Source organism: Saimiri boliviensis, chromosome 11, assembly GCF_048565385.1.
Source record: "Saimiri boliviensis isolate mSaiBol1 chromosome 11, mSaiBol1.pri, whole genome shotgun sequence".
Lineage (NCBI taxonomy): Eukaryota > Metazoa > Chordata > Mammalia > Primates > Cebidae > Saimiri > Saimiri boliviensis.
In genome coordinates, this window is record NC_133459.1 from 117,474,782 (window position 1) to 117,497,940 (window position 23,159).

The 23,159-nt window shown below is 39.0% G+C and overlaps 1 protein-coding gene and 1 pseudogene across 2 annotated transcripts in view; one reads left to right on the forward strand and one right to left on the reverse strand.

The window, feature by feature from the left end:
- GLMN (glomulin, FKBP associated protein) overlaps window positions 1-23,159 on the forward strand; it is a 52,470-nt gene that overhangs the window by 10,329 nt on the left and 18,982 nt on the right. For both annotated transcript variants that reach the window (XM_074381432.1, XM_003933303.3), the window contains exons 4-9: window positions 168-290; window positions 1,480-1,588; window positions 2,618-2,855; window positions 5,168-5,270; window positions 19,050-19,237; window positions 21,904-21,957. In XM_074381432.1, the coding sequence (XP_074237533.1) occupies window positions 168-290; window positions 1,480-1,588; window positions 2,618-2,855; window positions 5,168-5,270; window positions 19,050-19,237; window positions 21,904-21,957 (815 nt within the window). The remainder of the gene's footprint in view (window positions 1-167; window positions 291-1,479; window positions 1,589-2,617; window positions 2,856-5,167; window positions 5,271-19,049; window positions 19,238-21,903; window positions 21,958-23,159) is intronic.
- On the reverse strand, window positions 20,450-22,022 carry LOC101039300 (large ribosomal subunit protein eL20 pseudogene; annotated as a pseudogene).

Here is a 23,159-nt window from a genome sequence, read left to right on the forward strand (position 1 = left end):
TATCTGTTAGCAGTCAACCCTGGAAAGTCTGTGGTAAAATGTCATAGGTCTCACTTGTCTCATCTTCCTATTTAAGAGACTATTCTGAGCTCTTCCAAGATAGAAAAGCACACTGCGAGAGTCCTATAGATGGCAGTGTTTGCTTTATTTTGAAAATGTTTTTACAGGTCATCATCAAGAATATGGGCTGGAATCTTGTTGGGCCTGTCGTTCGATGCCTTTTGTGGAAAGAGAGAGAGGATGATGATAAAAGAAAAGTTTATTTTTTGATCCTTGATTTATTGGTAAAGGTAAGTTAACAAAATCAGGTTCTCTTTGTCATAACACGGGGCAATGTTTTATAATTCCCTTTAATGTTTATTGTTTGGTAAAAAAAAGCTTTTGGTTTATGGAAGTACATGCAGAAAGGAACTCATTGGAGAAAAGACTGTCTTATTGATTGGATAGGTAATTCCATTTCAAGATTTCCCAAATTTTCTGGATATATGAATTGTCTAACCTCATATTAACCTCATATCAGACCCATTGATTCAGCATCTCCAGCGAGAGACCTGGGAAGCTATATTTTAACAAGTAACCTTATTGTATGGTTGTGGAATACAAGGTTTAGAGAGGTAGTTCAAGGTCACATTTATCTTTTGGCAACATTGGATCTAGAAGAAAATCTCAGTCCTCTTGTCTTTGTGGTATGTTCCCGAAAAGAAAATGGAAAGCCTAGAATGCAAATGATTAAAATGGAAGTAGGAATGGGGGTAGCACACAGAGCAGTTGTGACTAACAACCTTAAAGACCCTTGGTAAAAGTCTAGTAGAGTTTAAAGTCAATATTGATGGCTAAGAAAGAGAAATTCTGAGAAAAAGGATATTATAAGAAACTGCTTAGTGATCAGTGCAAATATACCCAAATATATATTTGGAAAGAGAGCTCCATTTGTATGAGTTATTGACTACGGGAGCTGGGAGCTTTTAAAAAACTAGGTAAGTGAGGTGATAAGATATGGCCAGTTAGAAAGCAATGCAGAGTTTTATCTGTTCAAGAAATACAAAAGAGATTCTGGACTAGTCTATGCTTACAGCATGGGTTTGGAAGGTCTCACCTGGTGGAGTCCCTGGGAATCTATTAAGGCAACTTCTAGAGTAGACAGATGAAGCGCAAAGGACTTACAGCATGGGATTGAAAGGTACCACCTGGTGGAGTCCCTGGGAATCTATTAAGGCAACTTCCAGAGTAGACAGGTGAAGCTCAAAGGAAACATGAGCTTAAAGATCGTTGACTTCTTGCTTTTTAGTTTTACAGTTTTGACCATCATAGATTCTGTGTTTTGTTAGTGCATATTTTTAAACAATTGTATAAATAATTTTACTGTTAAGCAAAAAAATAATTGTATAACATTTTGTCAATATGTGCCTTAAAAATAGTAATAATGTGGCTTTAAATACAACTTGTATTAAACAGGTTCAATTGTGAATATTTTTATAGTTATGCAGTCCAAAGGAATTATTGTTGGGTTTGCTTGAACTGATTGAAGAGCCCTCTGGAAAACAGATATCCCGAAGTATTCTTCTTTTGCTTCAGCCATTACAGACAGGTAATGAGAATTTTGATATCAGAGTACTTGTTGTTGTATCTCTAAGTGCCTTGATGGTTACACCAAAATATCAATACTACACCAAAGTAAAGTTTACAGCGAATTAGTACTGTGCTTAAACCAATAATAGCAAGGCCAATGTGAATCCTGCTGCTCATAGAAAAATTATAGTATCTGACCAGAGTGGGTACCCTGTAAATACTCTGTGGAATGTCATTGTATTTTTCACGTGGTACGTTGAAACCTATACCTTTTTGCCTAACCTTCCTATCTGCTGCTTAAATCTGGAATTTTCTCCTTAAACATATTTAAAGGATTACCTCTGTGGTGTCTACAGTACTAAATCTGATAGCCTTATGGTAGTACAGAAGAGTATCAGGCAGGGCATTGCTCAGCCTCTGCACTGGGAGGTTGGATTGGACATAGCAAAGGTAATGCTGAAGAATGAAATAAGAAGATATAGGATGATAAGACTCCATGGCTGAGTATAATAATAATATTGGTAAGTAATGGATCTTGGCAACCAAGGCAGACAGTATCCATGGGAAAACGTTATTTTTCAGGAAATATATGTATCTCACAATCTGATAGAGGGACCTCTCAGATTGTGAATCAGAAATTAAATTTGTTTTAAATATGAATGCCTACCAGCTTCATACCACCTGTAATATTCAGTCTTCTAGGGAAAAAAAATTGAATAACACCACCTCTTATTTGTATAGTGCTCTATAGTTTATAGTACACTCATATCTTGTGTTTACAGCAACCAAAAAACATGGTAAGAAGATGTTTCTGTTTTAAGTAGTCTGTTATGAACATAACCTAAACAACATTTCGTGGCAAGATGCTCTATTATTTTATGCACAACTAAGAAGAAAAAAACACTGCCAATTAAACTGTGATGTGCCATCTTGATTTCAAGAGTTGTTCAAATGTGGGAAGAGGAAGTGTCTTGTAATTCCACATTTGCTGAATTTCTTGTCTCATGTTTAGCATACTTGAAGAGTGACAACTTGATCTCTGTTTTAGTGATTCGGAAACTTCATAACAAAGCATATTCAATTGGATTAGCATTGTCTACCCTTTGGAATCAGCTATCTCTTCTTCCTGTTCCGTACTCAAAAGAACAAATACAAATGGATGACTATGGCCTTTGTCAGTGTTGCAAGGCCTTAATAGAGTTTACTAAGCCTTTTGTAAAAGAAGTCATTGATAACAAAGAAAACTCACTGGAAAATGAAAAGTTAAAGGATGAATTACTGAAATTGTAAGTATATTTTTAAGAACATCTCACAATGGACTTAAATAATTGATAGTTCAGTTATTTTATGTTTCTTCACCTTGTTTGACGTATAAATAGAAATCGAGTTTCAGATTTTGAATTTTAGAAGCATATGGGGTTCAACTGATACAGCATGGGAACTTGAGACATTTATGTTATAAAAAATTATAGGCCGGGTGTAGTGGCTCACACATGTAATCCCATCAATTTGGGAGACTGAGGTGAGAGGATTGCTTGGGACCAGGAATTTGAGACCAGCCTTGGCAACATAGTGAAACCCCCATCTCTACAAAAATAATTTTAAAAATTAGCTAGATGTAGTGGCATATGGCTGTAGTCCTACTACGTGGGAAGCTGAGGCTAGAGGATGAGTCCAGGAGATGACGCTGCAATGAATGATGATCGTGCCACTGCACTCCAGCCTGGGCAACAGAGTAAGATCCTATCTCTAAAACATTAATTAATAAAATAGTTATAAAACCAAAATCCATTCATTTACTTTATATTCTTCTATGTATTGCCTTTATTCATTATAGTAAGTGAATAATGAAAGTGGAGGAAATAGACACATATAGCTCAAGGTAAGTGTGGGAAGTACATATATGTAGCTCTGTGGAGAAAGTGTGTTTTACTCTTTCAAAGAAAGCAGCAGAAGGACCCCCAGATGGAACATCCAACTTGACGACAAAAATAGTAGTAGCATATCCACCCAACAGCATTCCCTCCATGGGTACTATAGACTATCTACTGTTCAATATGGCTGTAGCACTCGACATACGGCTGGTCCAAATTCAGATGTACTTTAAGTATAAAATGTCCCCTGGATTTTGGAGACTTGTTATTTAAAAAAACAAAAAAACAATAATTTTTATATTGATAACATGTTGAAATGACAATATTTCAGATACATTGAGTTAAGATAAATTACTAAAATCATCTCTCCCATTCTTACTACTTTTTTCATGTGTCCACTAAAGGATCTTAAATTATATATGGGGCTTATGTTGTATTTCTATTGGACAATGCTGGACTAAATTATTGAATTACGTGGACCAGTAATTTTTAAATTTTGCCTACTTGGGAGGCTGATGCGGGAGGATCACTTGAGGCTAGGAGTTCAAGAACAGCCTGGGCAACATAGCAAGACCTTGAAAGATAAAATATAAAATAATGTTTTAATTTTGGAGACCAAAACTGTTTTTAGCTTTCTACTTGTCAGGTTAGGACATTTAGAAAAAATTTACAGCCATACATGGTGGCTCATGCCTGTAATCCTAACACTTTGGGAGGCCAAGGTAGGGGGATTGCTTGAGCTCAGGAGTTTGAGACCAGTCTGGGCAACATAGTGAGACCCTGTCTCTATAAAAAATAAAAAAAATTAGCTGAACACAGTGGTGTGTGCCTACAGTCCCAGCTACTTGGGAGCCTGAGGGAGGAGGATCCCTTGAGCCAAGGAGTTTGAGGTTACAGTATGCTGTTTTTGTGCCATTGCACACTAGCCTGGGTGACAGGGACGCTCTCTCAAAAAAGAGGTTTTTTACCATTGATAAGACTCATTATTTCATAAAAGAAAAGGTATTTTAGCTAAATAAATAGGAAAGGCTTAATCACAGAATAAAGTTTGATTTTCTAAATAAAGCATACAGAGCTTTATGAAAACATAACCATATTTCATGATTTTTTTCCTTGAACTAATGAAAACTACATCATAGACTATCACTGGCCCTCAGACATTTAGAGTTCAATGGAATAGTTCAGATGTAGAAGTCAGTCTTACCATGTTGAGTCTAGCAAGACTAGACTCAACATGTTTTTTCATGTTCTCCCCATTACTCTTAGGAAGGATGTTACATCACCAAGTTTTATAGACCATTGAGTTATTGTTGCTTGTCTTAGTCCATTTGTGCTGATAAAACAGAATACCTAAGACTGGGTGATTTATAATGAATAGAAATTCATGGTTCCCAGTTCTGGAGGCTGGGAAGTCTACAATTAAGGCACTGGCATCTGGCAAGGACCTTCCAGCTGTGTCATAATTTGGCTGAAGGTAAAAGGGCAAAAGGCAAAAGTGGGCTGAATTTACCCTTTTATAACAGCATTATAAATGAGAGTGGAGCTCCTGTGGGCTAATTCCAACCTCTTTATGGCAGTTAAATTTCAACATGACTTTTGGAGAGCATTCAAACCATAACCGTGCTTATGTTATTTTTTCAAGTAAAATTAAATTAGAAGTGAAGAACTAGGGATTTTATATTTGGAAATGTTGATTTCATAGTTACCTATTTCTTATGCCTTAGTTGTTTCAAAAGCTTGAAATGCCCTTTGCTGACAGCACAATTCCTTGAACAGTCTGAAGAAGGTGGAAATGATCCTTTCAGATATTTTGCATCAGAAATAATAGTAAGTACAGCTAATTTAATTTGCTATTATCTCAAATGTTATCCCACTGTATTCTCAGTACTGCCCATGTAAATTGATACATTGATTAATAAATAAACATGTATTTTTTGTAGAGAACACATAAACAAAAGATGGAAAATAAAACAGCAATAATTTTATTATCCAAAGATAAATATTAACATCCTTCATGCTTTTTTCTTATATACTTACAAGAATACACCTATATAAATTTTTAAAGATTTTATATGTATATACTCTTGTAATCTACCTTTTTCCTCTTCAACAGTGTATTATGAATATTTTTCCATGGGCTTAATAGTGTTCCATGGTATGGACTTAGTATAATGTATTTAACCTGTGCCATATAGTTTAATGTTTAGATTGTTTCCAACTTTTCATTATTATAGGACAACTCCAACTTTCTTTCTTTTTTAATTATACTTTAAGTTCTGGCATACATGTGCAGGACGTGCAGGTTTGTTACATAGGTATACACATGCCATGGTGGTTTCCTGCATCCATCACCCTGTCATCTACATTAGGTATTTCTCCTAATGTTATTCCTCCCCTCTCCCCCTACCCCCTTCTATTCCTCCGCAGCCCCCTGACCCCCCAACAGTCCCCGGTGTGTGATGTTCCCCTCCTTGTGTCCATGTGTTCTCATTGCTCAACACCCACTTATGAGTGAGAACGTGCAGTGTTTGGTTTTCCGTTCTTGTGTCAGTTTGCTAAGAATGATGGTTTCCAGCTTTATCCATGTGCCTGCAACATGAACTCATCCTTTTTTATGGCTGCAGAGTATGGTGTATATATGCTACATTTTCTTTATCCAGTTTTTCATTGATGAGCATTTGGGTTGGTTCCAAGTCTTTGCTGTTGTGAACAGTGCTGCAATAAACCTACGTGTGCATGTGTCTTTATAATAGAATGATTAATAATCTTTTGGGTATGTACCCTTTAATGGGATTGCCAGATCAAATAGTATTTCTGGTTCTAGATCCTTGAGGAATTGCCACACTGTGTTCCACAATGGTTGCACTAATTTACTCTCCCACCAACAGTGTAAAAGTGTTCCTATTTCTCAATATCCTCTCCAGCATCTGTTGTCTCCTGATTTTTTAATGATTGCCATTATAACGGGCATGAAATGGTATCTCAATGTGATTTTAATTTGCATTTCTCTAATGAGTGATGATGAGCTTCTTTTCATATGTTTGTTAACTGCCTAAATGTCTTCTTTTGAGAAGTGTCTGTTCATATCCTTTGCCACTTTTTGATGGGTTGCTTCTTTTTTTCTTGTAAATTTTGTTTAAGTTCTTTGTAGATTCTGGATATTAGTCCTTTGTCAGATGGGTAGATTGCAAAATTTTTTTCTGATTCTGTTGGTTGCCGGTTCACTGTAATGATAGTTTATTTGCTATGCAGAAGTTCTTTAGTTTAATTAGGTCCCATTTGTCTATTTTGGCTTTTGTTGTCATTGCTTTTGGTGTTTTAGTCATGAAGTCCTTGCCTATTCCTATGTCCTGAATGGTGTTGCCCAGGTTTTCTTCTAGGATTTTTATGGTGTTAGGTCTTATGTTTAAATCTTTAATCCATCTGGAGTTAATTTTTGTATGCAGTGTAAGGAAGGGATCCAGTTTCAGCTTTCTGCTTATGGCTAGCCAGTTTTCCCAACAACATTTATTAAATAGGGAATCCTTTTCCCATGGCTTGTTTTTGTCAGGTTTGTGAAAGATCAGATGGTTGTAGATATGTGGCATTGTTTCTGAGGCCTCTGTTTTATTCCATTGGTCTATATCTCTGTTTTGGTACCAGTACCATGCTGTTTTGATGACTGTGGCCTTGTAGTACAGTTTGAAGTCAGGTAGCATGATGCCTGCAGCTTTTTAAAATTTTTAAATTTTTTTTTTTTTTTGCTTAGAATTGTCTTTGCTATGTAGGCTCTCTTTTGGTTCTATATGAAGTTTAAGGTGGCTTCTTTCCAATTCTGTGAAGAAAGTCAATGGTAGCTTGATGGGGATAGCACTGACTCTATAAATTACTTTGGGCAGTATGGCCATTTTCACAATATTGATTCTTCCTAACCATGAGCATGTAATATTTTTCCATCTGTTTGTGTCCTTATTTCCTTGAGCAGTGGTTTGTAGTTCTCCTCGAAGAGGGCCCTTACATCTCTTGTTAGTTGGATTCCTAGGGATTTTATTTTCTTTCATTTTTATTAAAAAAAAAAATACAAATATATATGTGTTGGTCAGGCTGGTCTTGAACTCCTGACCTCAGGTGATCTGCCCGCCTTGGCCTTCAAAGTGGTTGGATTACAGGCATGAGCCACCATGCCTGGCTGGGATTTTATTTTCTTAGTAGCGATTGTGAATGGGAGTTCACTCATGATTTGGTTCTCTTTAAGTCTGTTATTGGTGTATAGGAATGCTTGCGATTTTTGCACATTGATTTTGTATTCTGAGACTTTGCGGAAGTTGCTCATCAGCTTAAGGAGATTTGGGGCTGAGATGATGGGGTCTTCTAAATATATAATCATGTCATCTGCCAATAGAGACCATTTGACTTCCTCCTTTCCTAATTGAATACCTGATTTTTCTTGCCTGATTACCCTGGCCAGAACTTCCAATATTATGTTGAATAGGAGAGGTGAGAGAGGGCATCCTTGTCTTATGCGAGTTTTCAAAGAGAATGCTTCCAGTTTTTCCCTAGTCAGTATGATATTGGTTGTAGGTTTATCATAAATAGCTCTTATTATTTTGAGATACATTCCATCAATACCTAGTTTATTGAGGGTTTTTAGCATAATGGCTGTTGAATTTTGTCGAAGGCCTTCTCTGCATCTATTGAGATAATCATGTGGTTTTTGTCTTTGGTTCTGTTTATCTGATGGATTACATTTATAGATTTTTGTATGTTGAACCAGCCTTGCATCCTGGGGATTAAGGTGAGTTGATCATGATGGATAAACTTTTTCATGCGCTATTGGATTCAGTTTGCCAGTATTTTATTGAGGAGTTTCACATTTATGTTCATCATGGATATTGGCCTGAAATTTTCCTTTTTAATTGTGTCTCTGCCAGGTGTTGGTATCAGGATGATGTTGGTCTCATGAGTTAGGGAGGATTCCCGCTTTTTCTATTGTTTGGAATAGTTTCAGAAGAAATGGTACCAGTTCCTCTTTGTAACTCTGGTAGAATTCAGCTGTGAACCCGTCTAGTCCTGGACTTTTTTGGTTGGTAGGCTATTGATTGCTGCCTCAATTTCAGACCTTGTTATTGGTCTATTTAGGATTTGACTTCTTCCTGGTTTAGTCTTGGAAACGTGTAAGTGTTCAGGAATTTATCCATTTCTTCTAGATTTACTGGTTTATTTGCATAGAGTTGTTTATAGTATTCTCTGATGGTAGTTTGTATTTCTGGGGGACCAGTGGTGATATCCCCTTTATCATTTTTTATTGCATCTATTTGATTCTTGTCTCTTTTTTTCTTTGTTAATCTGGCTAGTGGTCTATTTTGTTGATCTTTTTTAAAAATCAGCTCCTGGATTCATTGATTTTTTTTGAAGGGTTTTTCTTTGTCCCTGTCTCCTTCAGTTCTGCTCTGATCTTAGTTATTTCTTATCTTCCACTAGCTTTTGAATTTGTTTGTTCTTGCTCCTCTGGTTCTTTTAATCATGATGTTGGGGTTTCGATTTTAGATCTTTCCTCATTTCTCTTGTGGGCACTCAGTGCTATACATTTCCATCTACATACTGCTTTAAATGTGTCCAAGAGATTCTGGTACGTTGTCTTTGTTCTCATTAGTTTCAAATAACATCTTTATTTCTGCCTTCATTTCATTATTTATCCAGTAGTCATTCAGGAGCAGATTGTTCAGTTTCCACGTAGTTGTGCAGTTTTGAGTGAGTTTCTTAATCCTGAGTTCTAATTTTATTGCACTGTGGTCTGAGAGACTGTTATGACCTCCATTCTTTTGCATTTGCTGAGGAGTGTTTTACTTCCAATTATGTGGTCAATTTTAGAATAAGTGCAATGTGGTACTGAGAAGAATGTATATTCTGTGGATTTGGGGTGGAGAGTTCTGTAGATGTCTATTAGGTCTGGTTGGTCCAGATCTGATTTCAAGTCCTTAATATCTTTATTAATTTTCTGTCTCATTGATCCATCTAATATTGACAGTGGGGTGTTACAGTCTCCCACTATTATTGTGTGGGAGTCTAAGTCTCTTTGTATGTCCTTAGGAACTTTCTTTATGGATCTGGATGCTCCTGTATTGGGTGCATTTATATTTAGGATAATTAGCTCTTCTTGTTTCATTGATCCCTTTACCATTATATAATGCCCTTGTCTCTTTTGATCTTTGTTGGTTTAAAGTCTGTTTTATCAGAGACTAGGATCACAATTCCTGGTTATTCTAGACAGTAGTTCCTCTAGCCTTTTTTCAAGATTCTCAGCTTCCTTGCATGCTCCTTTAGCTTGGAGAAGTTATTACTCACCTTCTGAAGTCTGTTATTGCTATTGTTATTGTTACTGTTACTACCCACCTTCTGAAGTCTGCTTCTGTCAATTCATCAAACCCATTCTCCATCCAGTTTTGTTCCCTTGCTGGAGAGGAGCTGTGATCCCTTGGAGGAGAAAAGATGTTCTGATTTTTGGAGATTTCAACCTTTTTGTCCTGGTTTCTGACCTTCTTCATGGATTTATCTACCTTTGATCTTTGAAGTTGGTAACCTTTGGATGGGGTCTCTGAGTGGATGTCTGTTGATGTTGAAACTATTTATTTGTTAGTTTAACTTCTAACGGTCAGGTGCCTTTGCTGCAGGTGTGCTGGAGTTTGCTAGAAGTTCACTCCAGACCCTGCTTGCCTGTGAATCACCAGCCGGGACTACAGAACAGCAAAGATTGCTGCCTCTTTCTTCCTGTGGTAGCTTCGTCCCAGAAGGGTACCTGCCAGATGCCAGCCAGAGTTCTCCTGTACAAGGTGTCTGTCAGCTCCTGCTGGGAGTTGTCTCTCAGTCAGGATACATGGAGGTCAGGGAGCCACTTGAAGAGGCAGTCTGTCTCTTATCAGAGCTCGAGTGCTGTGCTGGGAGATCCATTGCTCCCTTCAAAGCTGTGGGGCAGGGATGTTTTATTCTGCTGATGCTGTACCCACAATCGCTGCTTTTCCCTGGTGCTCTGTCCCATGAAGTTGGGAACTTTGTTTATAAGTTCCTGATGGGCTGCTGCCTTTTTTCAGAGATGCCCTACCCAGCAAGAAAGGAGTCTAGTGACAGTTACTATGTAAACTTCCCAGCAACTTCGTTTACACAGGAGAGGTTAAAACCACCTATCCAAACCTCTGCAATGGCAGATGTCCCTCCCCCCACCGAGCTCAGACGTCCCTGGTTGAGCTCAGACTGCTGTGCTGGCTGCCAGAATTTTAAGCCAGTGGATCTTATCTTGCTGGTCTTTGTGGGGATGGGACCCATGAGCTAGACTTGGCTTCCTGGCTTCAGCCCCCTTTTTCAGGGGAATGAGCAGTTCTGTTTCACTGGTGTTCCAGGTGCCACTGGGGTATGAAAACAAAAACAAAAACTGCTGCAGCTAGCTCAGTGTCTTTTTAAATGGCTGCCCAGTTTTGTGCTGGAAGCCCAGGTTGCTAGTGTTGTAGGCACTGGAGGAAATCTCCTGGTTTGAGAGTTGTGAAGACCATGGGAAAAGCGTATCTGAGCCAGAGTGCCAGAGTGCTGGGAACAGTCCCTAAGGGCTTTCCTTGGCTAGGAAAGAGAATTCACCAGCCCCTTGTGCTTCGCCAGTGAGGCAGTACCCCACCCTGCTTTGGCTCGCCCTCCTTGTGCTGCACCTACTGTCTAACCAGTCCCAGTGAGATGAACCAGGTACCTCAGTTGGAAATGTGGAGATCACCCGCTTCTGTGTCACTCACTGGGAGCTGCACACCCGAGCTGTTTCTGTTTGGTCGTCTTGGTGGAAATACCCAACTTTCCTTTTTAACTGTTAAGTCTACGATAAGTAACCTTGTAACTAAATCTTCGCATACTTTTCAAATTATTTTCTTAAAATTCCTACAGTGGAAGTTCCATGCCCCGTGATACATAGTTTCAAAATAGCTCCATAAATAAGTAAATTTTATTTTAAAAGCAATTCGACTTTATGCATCAATCGTATTTTTAAATGTGCTCATTCTTTATCAGGGAAATAATCTGAAATCTTAAAAATGTATTTGAAGTTGATGTTTATGAATTTCAAAAGAGAGCAGTCTGTGTGAACATGTAGCCATGTTCAGCTGCATGAGTGCAGGTGCAGCATAGGAGTAAAATTTGGTTTAATTAGGTTGTGATTTTGAGAACTGGGTAAGTTGTAGAAAGCAAGAGAGGGGCAAGGGATTGAGCATGTATGCAAGGTGATTTTTTTTTTTTTTGAGACAGAGTCTTGCTCTGTCTCTCAGGCTGGAGTGCAGTGGTGTGATCTTGGCTCACTACCTCCACTTCTTGGGTTCAAGCAATTCTTCTGCCTCAGCCTCCCAAGTAGCTGGGATTACAGGCACTGCCTCCATACCTGGCTAATTTTTTGTATTTTTAGTAGAGATGGGGTTTTGCCATGTTGACCAGGCTGGTCTCGATCTCCTTACCTCAGGTGATCCACCCGCCTCAGCCTCCCAAAGTGCTGGAGTTACAGGAGTGAGCCACCACGCCTGGCCACAAGGTGATTTTAATGTATAAAGTAACTTTAATGATGGACATAAAATTTAAGCTGGGTAAGGGGTGAAGTTAGGACATACCAAATGCAAGAGACAGTTAAAAAGTGATTGTATCGTTAAGTTGTAGGACCTGGTGTGGGTGACAAATTTTTGGAGTTAGGTTACTAAGAGTGGTGAGCTGAAAAAATAGGAGGTATAAAGAATAAGTTGCTTGAAAATAGTATTATGGAAAGATTATAGTTGCTAGTAATGATGTCTGGGGTATGAACATGAGAGGGTGTTCTAAAGGAGAGGGTGGAGGCCAAGATCATTGGACTAGAGAAAATGAAGTACCTGAGATTTCAGAGTATTAAAAGATCTTTGATTGTACATTTAAATCACACAGAATTATAATGTTGGAAAGCCATGTAATGGGATGACCTTGAGGTCTACTAACTGCAAAAAGAGGGGGTAGAAATGGTGAAGTCATTAAAAAAAGTGTTTCAGAGTTGAGGGATTTTTAAAGAGGATGGGAAGAGAATGGTATGGAATCAGCAAGGAGAACAGGTGTACTCCCAGACTCAGTGGCACAATGTGTATAGATGAATAATATGGCAGTCTTTTGAGAAAGTAGCAGAGAAAGCAGTTGTTTTCAGGTGAGAGCCAATTTTCATTTAGGAGAGATGGAAAAAGGGGTCAGATGAAGGGATGCTAGAAGTTTATGGGAATAAATTCTGAAGATGAGAGATGACTTGGTGACTGATACAATTAGGAATCCACAATTTAATAAGGTTAATGCTGATGGCTGCAATAATAGTGAAGAGGCTGTGAAGGATGAAGAAGGGGAGGTGAAGGTTTTTCTCTGGAGCACACAAAAGTCTGGGGCCTTTTCATTGTTGCCAGTGCTAGAGTACTATATCATCTCCTGGATATAGTATAAGCACCATCACATATGATATGTATTTTGAGAAGATGACTATGAAAGTTGGAAACTATTAAAGGAAATCTGGTGATCTAGGAAAAACCAAACTCAGTTTCTCCTACTATAGTCATAAGAAGCTTCTGACACCAGATGTATGGAGTTCCCTACCCTGCCCCCTGCCCTTCATAGCAAGCAAGCAAACAGTTCTACAGTGGACACTGATTGGGTGTCCTCTAATTCAATTCCAACATGACCTACCTGGAGATAGTGTCAGATCTCACAAGTTGAGGGCTGAATCCCTCAAGACTGCCCCCATTTCCAATGCCTGTCTCAAGCCCCAGGATGTTTTACCTGTGCTCTGAGTCAGGGTTCCCAGGACTCCCTCCTGGGGTTTGATTAATTTGCTAGATTGGCTTCCAGAACTCAGGGAACTGCTTACTTATATTTAGTGGTTTACTATAAAGAATATTACAAAGGATACAGATGAAGAGATGCATAGGGCTAGGTACAGGGGAAGGGGCACTGAGTTTCCATACCTTGCCTGAGTGCACCACCCTCCTGGAAACTTTGTGTGTCCAGCTTCCAGAAGCCTTCTGAATCCAGGCATTTTGGGTTTTTATGGAGGCTTCATTATATAGGAATGACTGATTACATCATTGACCATTGGTAATCAACTTAATCTTCAGCCCCTCTGCCTTACCGGGGTCGAATGGGGGTGGGGCTGTAGGATTGAAAGGTCCAACCCTCTCATCACAGGGTTGGTTCCCTTGGCAACCAGCTCCCATCCTGAGCCTATCCAGGAGACCTAGCCATGAGTAGTAACTCAATAGCATAAAGATACATCACCTTGGAGATTCCAAGGATTTTAGGAGTTGTATCCCAGGAAGTGGGAACAACGAGCAAATATATATTTCACAGTATCACAGATGTTAAATCTGGCAGTGATGTAAATCAAACTGTTTAGGATTCGTCACTTTAAAGGAAGATGACTAACTGGGATAAAATTGGAAGTAGGGAAGCCTTGGGAGTTAAGTGAGAAATGATGGGAGAGTAAGTATGGATGTATGGATATAGTTTTTGTTTGTTTGTTTGTTTCCTTTCTTTTATTGACTAAATTTGTGACACATTCTGGTGGTAGGGATATAGTTTTAAAGATGAAGAAAGGGCAGATTTGAAAACTTTATAGTAGGTAAACTTGGCAAAATTTGGTCATTGCTTGGATTTAGAATAAAACATGGATGAGGGTTTTTGCTTAGATAACTGGGCAGATGAAGGTGCCAATACTTGAGATAGAGAATATAGAGCAAGGATTTGGGGGTCTGATAGAGAATATAGAGCAAGGATTTGGGGGTCTTGTGCTTTTAAAGAAACATAGAAATTTTAAAACGTTCCGAAAAGTACTAAAAACTATACACTACGTGTCCATGTGCCCATCACTGAGCTTCAGTAATTATCAACATTTTGCCAATTTTGTTCTATCTATCCTCCTCCTTTTCTTGTTGTAGGATGTTATAGCAAGTCCTACACTTAATTCATCTGTAAATCTTTTAGGATGCTTCCCAAATAATAAGAGCTTTTTAAAGAAACAAATAACCACAATGCTGTTATGACATCTAACAAGATTTTATTACCTTTTTAAAAAATTTTTTTGAGATGGGGTTTCACTCCCGTTGCCCAAACTGGAGTGTCGTAATGTGATCTTGGCTCACTGAAACCTCTGCCTCCCGGGCTCAAGCAGTTCTCCTGCCTCAGCCTCCCAAGCAGCTGGGGCTGCAGGCACACATCTCCCCACCTGGCCAATTTTTGTATTTTTGGTTGAGACGGGGTTTCACGTTACCCAGGCTGGTCTCAGACTCCTGGGCTCAAGCAGTCTGGCTGACTTAGCCTCCCGAAGTGCTGGGATTACAGGCAGGAGCCACCATTCCTGGCCTAACACCTAAAAAGATTAATAATAATGTTTTAATATATATCTAATAACTGGAGAGAGAGCAGATTTTTAAGGAATTTAAAATATATTTTAATATGTAAAATACATGTATATTTAACATATAATTTTATATATATATATATATATATATATATATATATATTTTTTTTTTTTTTTTTTTTTTTTTTTAAGACAGGGTCTCATTTTGCAGCCCAGGCTGGAGTGCAGTGGCACAATCACGGCTTGTTGTAGCCTCAGCCTCTTAGGCTCAAGTGATCCTTCCACCACAGCCTCCTGAGTAGCTGGACTTGCAGGCATGCCCCAGCATTTCTGGCTAATTAAATTTTTTACTTTTTTTTTTTTTTTTTTTTTTTGAGACGGAGTTTCGCCATTGTTACCCAAGCTGGAGTGCAATGGCGCGATTTCGGCTCACAGCAACCTCCGCCTCCTGGGTTCAGGCAATTCTCCTGCCTCAGCCTCCTGAGTAGCTGGGATTACGGGCATGCACCACCATGCCCAGCTAATTTTTTGTATTTTTAGTAGAGACAGGGTTTCACCATGTTGACCAGGATGGTCTCGATCTCCTGACCTCGTGATCCACCCACCTTGGCCTCCCAAAGTGCTGGGATTACAGGCGTGAGCCACCGCGCCCGGCTAAATTTTTTACTCTTATAGAGGTGAAGTCTCAATATGTTGTACAGGCTGGTCTTGAACTCTTTGTCTCAAGTGATCCTCCCACCTTGGCTTCTCAAGGTGCTGGAATTACAGGTGTGAACCACTGTACCTGACCAGGAGATATTTTTGAATAAGAGTGGGTGAGATTACCTAACGAGGTGAGAAGAGAAAAGGGCTCAGGAGTGAACTCTAGAGAGTACTGGCACTTAAAAGGAGCCCAAGAAAGAAGTCAGAAGTGGTAGAAATACACAGAAACTGGTGTAGTAGGGTTTCAGAAGGATAGAGGTAATCAGGACTCTTAAACACAACATAGAGGTACATTGAAAAGCATCCACTGGATTTAGGAAGTAACATGGCATTAGTAATCTTACTTTAAGTATAGTGTTGGAGATAAATCAGAGTGGAGTAGATAAAAGAATGGATGACCGATGAGAAAAAGGAGAGGACTAGTGTAAGCTATTCTTTAAAAGAATTTAGATGAGTAAGGAAGGAGAGGTAATAGCTAGAAGACATGAGGTAAGGGTAGGAAGGTAATGGAGATGGGAGAGCTTGAGCGTGTTTATAGCTGTTAGGGTACAAACTATTGAGGGAACAATGTGGCTTATGAGCAGATGGCTAGACATAGGATCAAAGACATAAGGAGGGTCCTAGAAAGGAAGAAATAATGGGTATCAAGGTAAGAATACATGTTTAGAAATTTGTAGCAGGAATGAGATATTACAATTGAGGGGTATCAAACCCATTGGCCTCAGATTTCTAGGTGAAGGAGAGATGATCTCTTAATGAGGAGGTAGAAATGGGCGTTGAGTAAAAGGGCTTGAGGAAACTGGTAAAGGTTTGAAGTACTGAGGGGAATGGAAAGAGGTGGTGGAAGACCATGGCAACATTAGTCAGTAGTCCTGGGCACTCAGCTGTGGTTGGAGACCACAACTGTAGTGGTAACAGTCTGTATTTTTTTCTCCAGCAGTACTCAGCTCCCTGTGTGTAGAAGTAGAGAAGGTGGATTGTAGTTATTTTTTCAAGACTGGCATTTTAAACTGGGTAAATGCTGCTGAAGGAAATACAGGGTGCAGATAGTTCAACTAGTCAATACTCCATGATTCAGGTTGGATAGGGAAAGAATGGGGTTTAGGAGGGAATGCTTATGTAGTTCAAAATGAAGGAATCACAGGCCTGGAGAAGTCAGAAGTAGAAAAGCAGATTGCTAGGTGAGAGAGGATGAGAGATTTTGGTCAGAAAACGGGATATTGGAGTTTAAAGTATCAAATACAGAATAGTTCCAGATGTTCAGAGATCCGGCATGGGATCAGGTACTGAAATGGATTAGAACTAAAGGTCACTAGAATTTAGAAATTGAGAATCATGAGAGTGGATGCAGTGACTTGCTGCTTGATTGAAAAATAAATAATAAAGGACCATGAGACTATCCTGTTATAGGGGTTATCTGCATGAACATCCAACTTTTCCAGGATCACAGCAAGAGTTGGGTAGAGAAAAAGATTGTGAGCAGGTGCCAGAGTCTTCAGTGAATGTCAGGAAATTACTACGTCAGCATATGACAGAGAAAAGGACAGTATGTTATCTGCATCAAAGGAAAATGTGCTTTTGTTAAAAAGTACAGAAAGAGCCAATACTATAATACTATGCTTAGCTCCTGCCTGTAACTGGCCTACCCAACAGCTGCCTTCTGGGCCCTAGGATGTAAAAGCTGTGAGAATGAGCATCTTCCACCAAAAATCAGACAGGTTTAGTTAAAGTAGTGAGGTAGAACAAGCATCCTATGAAGAGACTGAGGATGTAAGCAACTGGTCCTAAGATCTCGGTAGAAGGGACATTACAAGTGGAAAGAGCCAGCATAAGGATGCACATAGCAGTCTAGAAGTAGAGGTGACATCAGCTAGGAGATGAAGTGAGGAGATGTCTTCTGTGCTGGAGAAGTACTGGTAAGTATGATGTGGTTGGGATTCACTGGCCTCAGCCATCTTTATTTTGGTACAGAACTACTAGAATGTCCCAAAGGTTGTGGAGTAGGAACATTTCTGAAAGGACAGAGGCTGCCATGAATTATGAAATGGTATGGTGGCAGTACAGCCTGGGTCTGAACAAGACTGCTGGGTGGTATGTGGTTAGGTAGTGAAGGACCAGATTTGGGAACAGATTGGACCTCAGATATCCAGAGCAGCACTGTAGAATCTGGTTGCATGTAATGATGTTTCAAAAAGGCTATCTAAGGATGGATGTGGTAGCTTACACTTGTAGGTCCAGGCCTTTGGGAGGTCCATGTGAGCAGATCTCTTAAGCCCAGGAGTTTGAGACCAGCCTGGGCTACATGGTGAAACCCTATCTCTATAAAAAATAATAAAAAAAATACCTGGTGGCATGGGCCTGTATTCCCAGCTACTCAGGAGATTGAAGTGGGTGGATTGCTTGAGCTTGGGTAAGTCAAGGCTGCAGTGAGCCATGATCATGCCACTGCACTCCAGCCTGAGTGACAGAGCAAGACCCTATCTCAAAAACAACAACAACAGAAAAAAAAAGAAAAAAAAAAAAAGGCTACCTTTCTCTGGAAAAAACACATGTAGCATTGGCTGAATAAAGAAATGGAGCTTCATGATTAAGAACATTTGGAATCAGAGCGCAATACACTTTTTGTCTTGTAGCTATAACAAGAACAAGAATGCATGGCCTTGAAAATCACTGCAGCAGTATATATTTCATGTGAATAGCAGTTTCTTGTGACTGAGGATGATTTTCCATGGTTCCTTTTTGTATTCTGAAATGACTAATGGAACCATCTGGGAACAGCAGATTTTAACTCCCTGAAGGCTGGAAAAGACTTACTTCGCTTTATAATTCCCCACAATGTCAGGCCCAGTGCCTTGCACTTAAGTGCTTATTGAATAAAAGAGTGAGTTATATGGAAGGTCAGTGTTCATTCTGCTTTAGCTATTTTTGTCATTCATTCCGTTTTAACTCCTATATGGTAGTTTGTTGTGACCTTAACTTTCTTACGCTTTTTTTGTGGAGCTGCTCAATAAATATTTGACATAGGTGTTAATACCATTTTGTAGCTCATCCAGTGTCACACAGCTAGTAAGTGGTAGAGCCAAAACTCAAAATCAGTTCCAGTGCATTCTGAAGGCCAGATGCTTTCTGATATGCTAGGATTAGTACCAGTGTCAAAGCTATAGGGGTGATCCTGTTTTCTGAGCATAAAGCTTTGTTTAGCCCTGTGGTCCCACTCACTCATGCAAGGATGCTTCTCTTTCTCTTATGACATGAGAAACCCAGATGACCTGAAAGATCAGCAGTGTTCCCTCAGGCTCTGCTGCCCTGCCCAGTGTTCCTGCAGACCTTATTTACATCTGCAGAAACCCCTTCACTTTTGTCATATAATCTAATCATGGGAGTGATATCTTGGCATATTCTGTTGGTTAAAAGCAAGTCTCATAGGTCCCAGTCACACTCAGAGGGAGTGATTACACTCCCCTTCGTGAGAATGTGAGGTCTGAACACGGGCTTAGGGACATCTTAGAGTCTGTGTGCTATAGTTACCTTTTATATCTGTTTCATAGGGTTTTTTATCAGCAATTGAACACCCTTTCCCCAAAATGATTTTTAATCATGGAAGAAAAAAGAGAACTTGGAATTACCTTGAATTTGAAGAAGAGGAAGATAAACAGTTAGCAGATTCAATGGCTTCTCTGGCATATCTAATATTTGTACAGGGCATCTGTATTGATCAGCTTCCAATGGTCTTAAGGTAAGAGTTAGTGTTTGGTTTATTCATGTATTCTGAAAGTAATTTCATACAATTCTCAGTTATCTAATGCCCAGTATATGCATATTAACAAACTAATATATTTTAAATAAATAAAGGCTATTTTTATTAAGAATGATCCCAGCTGTAATCTGTTAAAGATAGCAGTAGACAAGTAATGAAAATGGGGGGTGTTGACATAGGTGTAAGGGAATGGTGGGGACAAGAATTGGAAGATGATAAACTGAGCTTGGTTTTGAAGCCTTTGAGCCCACCCTGGAACTAGCCAGGTACCCAGAGGTATCGTCATCTTTTCACTGGATTACTGCTGTAAAATCCTGAGTGGATATTTATATGTCTACTTTTACTCCGTTTTAATTTAACACTTTCTGAACACACCAGAAAGTGAAGCCTTGAAAGAAGTCCCTTACTGAAAACCCTCAGTGGCTTTTTATCGCTCTCAGAATAGTCTTAGTTCCTTTACATAATTTCTGAGACAAACTTACGCCTGGTCTCGTCCCTGCTTGATTGACCTGATTCATCTCCCACCACCTTTCCTCTTGTTTGCTATGCTCCAGTAACACAGACCTTCTTTAGCTTCTTGTTTAAATATGTTATGAATTTTCCTGCTATTCGGCCTTTGTATATGCTTAAAATTATCCTTAAATGGCACTTTATGAAGAAAGCCTTCACTCACCACCGAATTTAGGTTGAATCCTTCCATTATAATTACCTTGACCTTGTCTTCTTTTTGCATAATATTTATTAAAATTATTTTTTAAATATATAATTTTATAATGTAGTACCTTCTTGACTTGAGTTCTGATAAGAAGAATTGTATTTTTGTCTTATAGGCATTGGGTATTTGTGTCTTTGTATGAGACTGTATATTAATACACAACTATATTAATATACAACTAATAGATATTAATATACAACTATGTTAATACATATTAATATACTTAGGAGTATATTTGTATGTAAATGTTTTATATATTAATATACCTGGAATATATTATAGATTTATATATTTACATAAAGATATAAATATATATTTATATAAAGATATAAATGCATGTATTTATATTTATACTTTATAGATTCATAATCTATATTAAATATAGATTATATGTAGATTATAGTATATTATAAATCTATAAATTATAAATATACATATACATATTTATGTATTATGTAAATGTGTGTATTTTATAAATATATATTGATATACCTAGGAGTGTAGTTATATGTAAATGTTGCAATAATGGCTACCATTTGCATGTTTGCCATGTATGAAACATTATGCTAATAACTTTATATGCATTATCTCTTCCTTATCATAAGCCTGTGAAGTAGAGCATTCTCTCGTTTTACACATGAAAATAACAAACTTAGACAAGTTAATATACCTCTGTAGATCTAACTACTTTGTGGCATAGATGGAATTCAGACAGCTGTCTGACCTCAGAGCCTGTATTTTTTTTTTTTTTTTTTTTTTACCGGGGCGTTCCTGAGTTTATTTGGGGCACACCCAGACGAGGGTCCCACGCCTAGAAGAAGGTGTTGGGCCTCTTGGTGGTGAAGCGTGGCTTGTGCTGATGGCGCAGGACGCGGTGGGACAGCGGGAACTTGATCTTGGAGTCATGGAACTGCTTGACCGCCGGCCGGCGGCACTTGCTGGCTGCGATCTCCTCCACTTTCATGATCTGGATGGAGTGGGCCCGGGCCCGGTGCCGGGCGCCCATGTCTCGGTAGCACTGGATGACAGTGCCCGCGGTGGTCAGGTCCCGGTATTCCCGGTCGGTACATGTTGTGGGTGCCGCTCCGGGAGTCATAGCGCAGCCAGATACCGAAGTTCTTCACCCGAAGAGGGGACTTGTCGAACACCTGCCCACAGTAGACAATCTCCCCTGAAGACTTCTTCATCTTCTTCAACTGAGACACGAAATACCAGAAGCGGGACTTGGCGACGACGTGATTAGGCGCAAAGATTCGCATGTGGTAGAGGGGCAGTGTGTGGCATTTGGGGGTGGGCAGGCAGCGACCCACCACCTTGTACTCTTGTAGTGTGCCCGAAGCCTTCATGACGTTCTCTCCGCCTGCCACCACCCGCAAAAAAAAGGCTATACTCTTAAGCATCACATTCTATCACCAAAATAACTTAAACAGCATATATATATTAGTTTGCTAAGGCTTCCGTAAAATGTGCTATTAACTGGATGGTTAAAATAACAGAAATAGATTGTCTCATAGTTCTGAAGGCTTATTCTGAGGGTTGTGAAGGAGAATCTTTTCCATGCCTCTCCCCTGGCTTCTATTGATTTGCTTGCAATCTTTGATGGTCTTCGGCTTACAGATGCATTACCTGTTCTCTGCCTTCACGTTCATATGCTGTTCTCACTGTGTGCTTGTGTCTATCTCCAGATTTCCTTATATAAGGACACCGGTCATCTTGGATTAGGGCCCACCCTAATGATCTCACTTTTAAATTGATTATCTCTATAAAAACCCCTATCTCCAAATAAGGTCATATTCTGAGGTGTTAGAGGTTAGGATTCTAACATATCTTTTTTGGAGGAGATACAATTCAACCCATAACAGAATGTGTGCGTGTACATATATCTCTGTGTGTGTATATAACATAAATGTTTGTTTTGTTTCTATTTTAGCCCATTGTACCTTTTGCAGCTTAATATGGGGCATATTGAAGTATTTTTGCAAAGGTAAGATCATTTAGATGGTCTTGTGCTATCACACTACTCAAAATGAAATAGTAGTGTTAAAATAGTCTTGTTACGATCAGAGGAGACTGCCTGCTCTTTGCTAGGCCCTAATTAATTAATTGGTTATTTTATAAAACATTGAGGCAAATAATTCACAAGAGAGAGAGAAATGAGTCAAAGAGGTTTTACACCAAAGTCTCTTATTTTAAACCTAAGACAGAATTAAAATTTTGTCTTAAGGCCTTTTCCAGTCATCTGTGTCTAAGGTTTCTTCCCTTATTCCAAAAGTTGGTAAGTTAAAACACTTGTACCCAACTGTATCCTCCTCCAACTTAAAGAAGGGCAGTCAATAAAAGAAGTACATCCATATTTTTCCTTCATGGACACAATCTGTGAATTGCATCAAAAGTAAGGAGGTGTCTTGACTCCCAGCTTTTATATTTTAGATTATTGGCAGTGATACCATTCCAACTTTTCTCATTTGAGGTGCTAAGCAGCAGGACTTTATTTTAAAAAATAAAAAACAAAAAAAAAAGCCAGGGGCGGTAGCTCACACCTGTAATCCTAGCACTTTGGGAGACCAAGGCAAAAGGATTGCTTGAGCCCAGGAGTTTGAGACCAGTCTCTCTACAAAAAATACCAGCCAGGCATGGTGGTACATGCCCGTTGTCCCAGCTACTTGGGAGGCTGAGTTGAAAGAATCACCTGGGCCTGGGAGGAGGTTTAGGCTGTAGTGAGCAGAGATCGAACCACTGCAGTCCAGCCTGGACAGCAGAGTAAAACTGTCTCAAAAAAAAAAAAAAACCGAAAAAACAAAAACAGAAATTACAGAGTAACAGGTATAATTTCTAGACAGAAATTAAAGAATTTTGCAAAACTCTTTATGCTTTGTTTTCTTACACTATAACATGTTTATATTATCCCCTGAGATCTGTTAGGACTTTGCAGTTACCCCCTAGGAACACTAGTGACAGCTTATAAATCCCATCTCTTCCCAGGTGAAGGAATATTTGTAACATGGCAATGTCCAAAGCCTCAGCATACAAGGCAGGAATTTCCAAGGGTCTCCTGGCACAAGTAGTTATTAACTCTGTAAATTTGCTGTATTATGTATGTTTTAATGATTTTATATTTGTTACATTTCATTTCTGTTATTCATACAGTGATAATATGTATTGTTTTGAATTTAAGTTCTATATTCT